The 8481-nt window shown below is 50.1% G+C and overlaps 1 protein-coding gene across 1 annotated transcript; it reads right to left on the bottom strand.

The window, feature by feature from the left end:
- Positions 1-2110: 2110 nt before the first annotated feature.
- On the bottom strand, positions 2111-6612 carry LOC149809292 (protein NAR1-like). Its single transcript, XM_089994914.1, has 5 exons — positions 6558-6612; positions 4492-4724; positions 2673-2868; positions 2442-2557; positions 2111-2293 (listed from the first exon to the last, which is right to left on the bottom strand). The coding sequence occupies exons 1-5, from the start codon at positions 6610-6612 to the stop codon at positions 2111-2113; spliced, it is 783 nt and encodes a 260-aa protein (XP_089851040.1).
- Between the last annotated feature and the right edge of the window lie 1869 nt (positions 6613-8481).

Raw genomic sequence — 8481 nt, forward strand, 5'->3', positions numbered from 1 at the left:
AAGACCATGACCACGCTTTTCGCGACATTTGGTTGCATGCACCATCAGCGCAACCAATCTGCCACATGGTTAATTTGATCTTGCAGTTCTTGCGGATCATGGGACATGCAACCAACGTCATCAGCATATGTAGTCGCAACCGATGCTTCTGCAGCCCCCAATTTCACACCAGAAGTGACTGGCAACTGGTGCAGCTCTTCTAGCAGGTCGTCAATGAATATGTCGAACAGCAAAGTGGACAAAGGGTCGCCCTGACATACTCCATGCATGAGGCAAAGCATGCTCGAAAGCTCCCCTGCGACCGGTATGCAAGATTGAGCCTTTCCGAACATGTCCAGCAAGACTCACCACATCTTGCCTTTCACCCCTGTCTTCTACAAGCTGAAGGAGTCTCCTTCAGCTTGTAGAACAGACCAGCCCGCCAAACTGTGTCATACGCTTTTTCAATGTCAAGGAAAAATACGTAAAGCGATGCGTTCACGGCGCCCGTCTCGTGAATGATCTGCGATAGCGTAAGTATGTGATCGATACACAATCGACGCGCTCGGAAGGCTGCTTGGGACTCGTGCAGCTTCACCATTTTCTCTAACCGTAGTCTGATCATCGTAGTGAACAGCTTGCGGATGATTGGCATCAACATTATCCCGCGGTATTTTCCAGGGTCCCAGGGGTTGCCAGCTTTAAACAAATTGACGACTATTCCCGCACCCCACTGGTCTGGTGCTGATTCCAGCTCCCATACCCAGTCGACGAGTCGTAGCAGTAGCGCTCGCAAAAATCCACCCCCATATCGGATAAGCTCGCCGACAATTTCCTCCCCGTCTTCTGCCTTATGGAGAGGCAGCTTATCAATGGCAACTTCATGTTCACGGTAAAGTGATGGAAATCAGCAGTGAAATTACAATCACAGTAAAAAGAAAGCTATATATAATCTTTAGGGTTCATACCACGCTGTAGTTCTTAGGAGGTTAGGAAGGGGCTAGCTATGCTGATTGTACTACGAGCATGCCACGCACACACTCGTGCACAAACGTGTGCACTCTGCCAGCTCTTAGTGCTTAGGTAGATACCGGATGTGTGAACATTATGACATGTTATGTGCACATAACGTATGTACTGACGACAATCACAGATAGTTCCGTGTGCATTCCTCTCACGATGCCATGAACATACTCAGAATACGTCATTCTGCAACATAAAGCGATGAGGCAGCAACAGAGCAACCACAGTAGTCGTGTTTGTGAATTGTGTTTTTAGGTGTGTTTGTGAATTGGTTTCTTTCCGTGATTGCTTCCAGCGGTTCATCTGTTGTTGCCTGACCGCTTCGCTGCAACACGGGCAACCATAGGCAGAAAAAAAAAAGCACAACAGCAACTGCAGACTTGGTATGTGCAGGTATGGCGGCAACTTGTAGTGCCCCATTTACGCGCAACTGCATCAGATCGGTCACAATTATTCACTGGCTCTCACTCGCTGTCAGCCTCTCCTTCACTATGATGGAGGCCGCCTGGCTTTGGACCTGCTACGGAAAACCTTCCAATAAGCAGCGGAGTGTCTGGCCGACTGATCTGGACAAAGGCGACGGAGCTTTGGAGAGTGTCTCGATCAAAGATGACGTCAGTGTTCCCAGACCAGCTTGCAAGGTCATCATGAGCTCGATGGATGCCACACATGATGCACATTCTGAGACGATACCTGCATTGCAGGCCATCCCGGCGCCGGTTGAACTGAGCGATCCTTTGTGAGGGTGGCATCTCCTCGTTTGCTCTCAGCATGGCATCGTCATTCTGTCAACTGCGCACGTGAACTTGTCAAGATGTCACTCCGCCACCAGTTGCACTTGCACGTTTGGCAATGGCTCACAGAGGTCCAGAAGCAAAATCTTTCTGGCCAACGACGTTTAAAAAATTACGGCATGTGTTGTGCTGCAACCGTGAATGGACAGGCTGAGCAGCTATGGAGTACGTCCGTAGAAAAGTCGCTCGATTGCGCCAAAACACACCCACGTGAGGTGCGGAAACCAAGCGGAATAGTTGTGTCATGTTATAATGATATCACAACCAGGTTTTCAGCAGCTCCCATGGGTGCGATTTGGCACAAGAGCGATGTCTCACACTGTCAACACACTCTGAGAGCACCGCCTAAGCCGAATCAAGTACCCCTCAGAATCGATCTGAGGGGACGTCGGGGACCCATTACAACCAAACGGAGCTCCTGCCTGAAAATCAACAATTTTCCGGAGTATTCCGAAAATCTCACATGCCATCTGCCGCCACGCACAATTTTCAAACCACTGGAACACATAGTATCAAAGAGAACGAATAGGGATACACCAGCCCAAATAAGGGCGGCCGGCGTTGACACATACCTCAGCAGATCTTTACACGGCCTTTCCTAATCGACCTATTGAAACGTCACCAGTCAAGTAAAGTCGACGTCACTGTTTTCTGGCGGTGGTGATAGCGCGTGTGAAAGAGACGCTGACTGGCCAATGACCCTGGCTCGTCATTCACCACACACGCATACACCGCAGACACCTGATCATTGTCCTCAGGCACTTGAAGAATCACATCATCACGGTCATGGTAAAGCGCATCAAGCAACGCCAGCCGTTTGTGTATTGCAGCCTGCCCCCCCCTCAACCTTGACCTGACCCCCCCCATTCAAGCAACCACTCGGGCACGCCATGACCTCTACGTAATCATACTCACAGCGCCGCATCTTGATTTTCCGCATGAGGCCCTGGATATTCCGGAAGCCGTTGGCGACCGCGCCTCGCAACACGACCTTCCCCCCAACCTCAATCGCTACTTCCTGAAAGTCGGCGTTCCGGATCACTTTGGTCGCCAGTGGAGCGCTGCCTAGATCCTGCATCTCAACATTCAAATAAGATACATTAGATCCATCCGTTATCATGCCATGCCAATGTCAACATTGCCGACGCTTCATGATCGTAATCGTAATTCAGGCTGATACAGGTACGTTAACTGAGGTGATGGTAACAGTAGCACTGACTCCCAAGTGACAATCGGAGTTGCATGTGTCCATGCAGATGCAGCAGTGTTGAAAAAGATACCGGTAAGTTTCCCAAACAGCAATCGCTTACAGTACCGTAGTCTAGACAACAATTGATCAAATGACCTTACGCTACGCGGCTCAAAGGCTACCTACAGTACCGAAACATCGCGATTACTTCTATCTAGCTTCCGGATCATTACATGTTTTGATAGAGAACTTTACGCAACGCAACGCAGGGCAACTGATCAATTGTTGTCTAGACTACGGTATTGATTATTTCTCTTTGGTGCTGTGACATCAGATGCAACTTGGGCAGGTGCAGCAGATAGCCCTTCATGTGACGCACGAACTAGCCTGACATACACAACTATCCAGATACAATGTGGCAACATACCAGCCCTCAGCAGGCGTCTGAAGTTTGGGCCAGCAAGGAAACAGATAGTGCAACATCGCATGAATCAACAAACGAGCAGCTCTGCACAGATCGCAAGCTTGCACGAGTCTCACATATGCGAATCAGTATGATAGTATCGCAGTGGTAACGGTGGGAGTTGAACGGACACCTAATCAACAAAGCATCCAGAAACCCCCATAGCTCGGCACTTCCTTTGGGAGTGCTGCATTCCTCAAATTGGTGCGATAATATGCACCTTTGCATTGCCTCGCCTGTTAACCACGCCAGCCTTTCAAGGCAGGCGTACCAGCATTTGTCGATCGCAGTGGTTACTGATACACATTCAGCACGCCCTGATGCTCGAACCTGACGTACAATCTCCAACCCAGGCGATTCAAGTGGCCGACGGAGTGCATATTACCTGGGCAGAAACTACCAACACGCATGCCAGTGCTTTGTCATAATGGGCTTTGACCCCATTTTGCCCCCATAGCTGCAATCTCACGCATGTTCAGGCACCGCGACCTGAAAATTACAGGGTCTGTTGCCTGCGCCTTGTTCCCAGGCACCTCGGTGGTCAAGCATCCTTGCTTGTGCTGTCTACAAATAGCTTTGCCTTGCAATGCTTTTAGTTTTGTTGAAGTACGACTGAGTACTTCTTTCCTCAGTGGGAAGTTAGCATGCTCATCACGTGTATACATACCGGAGCTATCCAGTCCTAATTACTAATCCAGTGTCCAGTCACGTCATCCTGGATACTGATCTAGGCTGTGAGACTGATCCCTATCAGTCTCCTATGAATATGTACTCGGTACATGTGTACCTCGGGCAAGTTGTCTGTAAATCTCAACAAGTTTAAAGCTGAGCAGTCACCAATGCAGCGGAATTTGGGAGGAGCATTTCGTTAGAGGGCGTGATGTGAGGCAACACGGTTAACTGCTTGAATCCCATGACTTTGGAAATAAAAGTGAGGGTCGAATCCAAACCTGGTACAGCATTATGTATGACGTGCCGTTGCTTTCATTTCAGGATTAGTAATGTGTTGGAACGCGGTCCTCGCAAGGTTAAATCAACCGTACCTCTCCAAAGAGCTGAAAAGCTGCCGTCTTCATCACATACTCCAGGTAGCCTCCCGACCCGCCGCGAACGCCGTACAGCTTGCCTTCGGACGGGTCGTTTCCCGCCAAAAACGGGTCCATTCCTACCATCGCCGCGTCGCTCAGCGTCATGCCGCGCTGTACCAGCAGATCGTGCACCTCCGCTGTCGTGATAACGGAATCCACCTCTGGCACTGGGGAAGTTTCATGAGAGCCTGGAACCATGACAAACCACCGTCACACACACCAAACTGTTGATCAGCTTCTTCAAGGCTTATTCCCAGCAAGTTCAAACATCTGCTTTTGCAGTGCCCGCTACCCGCGCTATGCCTGGCAGCCAGCGGTGTGTCTTCTACGAGCTGGCAGGAGCCTACAATACGCTAACGAACAACGGAGTGTTGATTGTCACACCTTTGTAAGAACATGCTTCGACGCGTGGAACAAAGAAATGAAATGAATATGGAAACCTGACCACCTTGGCTAATGGTGGCAGAGGGCAGTGGGGAACAGGGCTTTGTTAACAACCTATTTGAGCAAGCGTTGCCTGCACAAATAACATTACCAGCGTGTAGTAGTGGGGGGGTGCAGCATCCTCGGGTTGGGAAAGTAGCTTGCTCAAAGTCTTGAGTTGACCTTCTGGCAATTGTTGACTCACTTCAACCCGCTACCCCAGGAGCAACGTAGATGAAACATTGTGCGCAAACTGGTGGTTGCATCTTGTGCCAAGAGTGGCACAATTGCAAGGAATGAAGTAAGACCCATTGACCAAGGACGGCAATTGTGCGCTAGAAAAGCGCTAGGCAATCAACACTGCGTCCAGATGCAAAGTATGCTCCCGCATGGTGCTGAACTTGATTATAATGTCATCTAGATACACCGGACAGTACCCCTTCCCAATATGATCTCTTAGGATCGTGTTCATGGCCTATTGGAATATGGCTGGAGCGTTAATGAGCCCCATGGGCATTACGCACCACTGACACAACCCCTATTGAGTGCGGAATGCAGTGAGTGTTTTACTACTGTCTTCCATATTTAATTGATAGAATCCCGATGCAAGTCAAATGCATTGAACACACATGCACCCCGGAGACTGTCTATAAGCTCACCTTGGTGTGGGATGGGTCCCCTGTCTGGTGTATCTAGATGACGTTCTCATCAAGTCCAACACCATGCAGGAGCATGCTTTGCATCGGGACGCAGTGTTGTCATCTCTCAAAGAGCACATAACAACACTGCGTCCAGATGCAAAGCATGCTCTTGCATGTTGGTGGATTTGATAATAGCGTCATCTAAATACACCAGACAGGGGACCCATCCCACACCAAGGTGAGCTTCTAGACAGTCTCCAGGGTGCACATGTGTTCAGTGCATTGGGACTTGGCCACGGGGTTCTATCAGTTAATGATGGAAGATAGTAGTAAACCACTCACTGCATTCGCACTCCATAGGGGTTGTATCAGTGGTGCGTAATGCCCATGGGGCTCAGTGACGCTCCAGCCATATTCCAACAGGCCATGAACACGATCTAAGAGATCATAATGGGAAAGGGTACTGTCTGGTGTATCTAGATGACACTTATAATCAAGTCCAGCACCCTGCATGAGCATGCTTTGCATCTGGACGCAGCGTTGCTATGCCGTGGCCCTGGCTGATCTCCTCGCAGGGTAGAAGACAACCTGTCAGGTCAGGCTATGTTGCGTCAGCTGATTCCGGGTATGCTTGCCTGAGAAGGTGGTAATTGGTAGTGTGAGCGCTGATCCCCAAAAATACTTGGATACCGTACTGCCGCTAAATATTCAAATGAAATCGCAAAAAAATGGCCGTTTGGAGATTTCCAGACAAAGATTGAATATTTGCGTGATTGAATAGCTAGCGGCGATACGGTATGCCAATGTCCATGTGGATGCGTACAGTTGCAAAAGGTACACCACTTGGGAGCCGAAAGCTACACCATTTGGACCCAAAAAATGAAAGTGTCTGGCTCGCCACTGGCGAAGAAGCACTTGTCAGTTATTAGCTGTCGATCATGAACTGCCATGGCGAACCTGGCAACTGAAAATCCTCACGGGAGGCCTCAAGCTTCTTGTCATAGCACGGCATGACGGCTACGTGGTACACGCGTGCAGGGTCCAAAGCGCGCAGCTGGCAAAAGTGCCCTCTTCACAAGCGTTCCCGCAACGGCTTGCGGCGACTTGCTTGCGCTGATGTACGGCAGCACAAAGTCGCCATGCGTCTTCTCCGCATAACACACCCATCCTGCACCAGAAAGGGGAGAGGGGTTGAGGGTCGGCGCTGGTATGTCTCGAGATACCACAGAAGTTGCATTTGAAAGTGGAAGATCTGAGATATTTTTCTTGGCTTTGATGATCCAAATTTGGCATGCGAGTGTTAAGAAGGAACCTTTCTTTATCAAAACAAAGGCATGAACATGAACCAGGCTATGAAAGCTCGAGCAAGCGACACTTCACACACTCCACTCACAAGGGTCGATGAGGTTGGCATTCTCGATCGATAAGCAGGTGTGCCGTTCCACTTGTGTGACCACAAGGGAGGGGTCACTGTGCGAGTAGCCATTTGCTCATGCACCGCGATTACCAAAAGGTCTGTCATTACAGCAAAGATGGAGCCTTTGCTCACATAAAGCCTACATGCTGCGGACCGAAGTTAAGCGTGAAAGTCTAAAACCTTTGTTTTACAATGAAACCTTGCTTCCCTTTACGTTAAGGCTGCGGCCTTTGGTTTCGCTTTCCGTTTGTTGGAAACCAAAGGCCAAAGGGAGAACTGGCACGCAAGCAAAGGCAGAAAGCCTGGAGCAAGGGGGATGCGTTTGTACTAGCATCATTCAGTTGTGGACAATACTAAAACTATCTGGCAACAGACATTTCCTGAGTAGCCCTTCGGACTAGTTGAGCCCTGTGTAGCGACCAGAGGGCCTACCGGCCTGCAAAGCCCTGAATACTATGGCCTTTAGTTTAGTTAGGGAAAGCTTCCTCCCTAGTACCCGAACTTCAGATGCCTGATGAGGGCTGGTACGATGTCAGATTACGGCACTTGTTAGGCTATTGTGTGCGCCATATTAACGGCTCCCTGCTCAGCCTACTCAAGTTGCATCTGGGATTACCAAAGACGCGAAGGGATATATATCGCAAGCGCCGTTCGGGAAAAAAAAGCTGCCGTAGATAGCACACCTGGGCAGAGGAGGCAAGCATAGGCAGCGGCCCACAGAGGCAGACTCTGTCGCCTCGTCACCATGACCAGGCGCTGGATGTCCATGTAATGCCGCTAAACCATCAGCACCATGAGACATTTCTGCACCCCCTGGCAAAGGTTTGGCACCCACAGCATGGTTGTTGACTGCCACCGATCTGAAATGATGCTGGTCCCGTCTGCATTCCTGGTGACTCAGCCCTGCAACAATTTTGACCAGGGCCTTCGCTTGCATCGGGCTTGGCAGCTGTTGATGGGATGCCTTGCGCCCAAGAGCATGTGGAGGGTGTGTTGTTGTTGGGCAGTAGATGTTGGCGATTCTCGCGGTATCGGCTCACAAACTCCGCGGCTGTCTCACGCAGAGCTACGCCTCGAGCTACATGCGCGTCCAATACAAATCGAATGCCTAGGCTCTTCAAGAAGCCTACCAGGTGTTTTCAGCTGCAAGCGCACTCAATTCTTGTCATGGTGCTGGTAGCTGCGATGTTATCCGACGGTTGCATGCGTGGGCACATAGATGGTCACATCTTCGCAGTGTTTAAAAACATTCAAGACGGGACAGCAGGTAGACGCTGCTGAATGTCACAGGCCGCAATGAAAGTGGGGGGGAGTGTGACGGCATATGGGATCAAGCATTGAACATACGCATTTGAACAGGCGTATCTCGGAGATAGCAAGCATACTGAGCACATCTACGTACCTTTCTATACCCAGCCGTAGGCGGCTGCTAAAGAGGCTCTGGTTTGCGTGAGAGCGTCGCCA

This window comes from Nuphar pumila, unplaced genomic scaffold (genome assembly GCF_984573655.1).
Source record: "Nuphar pumila unplaced genomic scaffold, dmNupPumi1.hap1.1 HAP1_SCAFFOLD_1445, whole genome shotgun sequence".
NCBI lineage: Eukaryota > Viridiplantae > Streptophyta > Magnoliopsida > Nymphaeales > Nymphaeaceae > Nuphar > Nuphar pumila.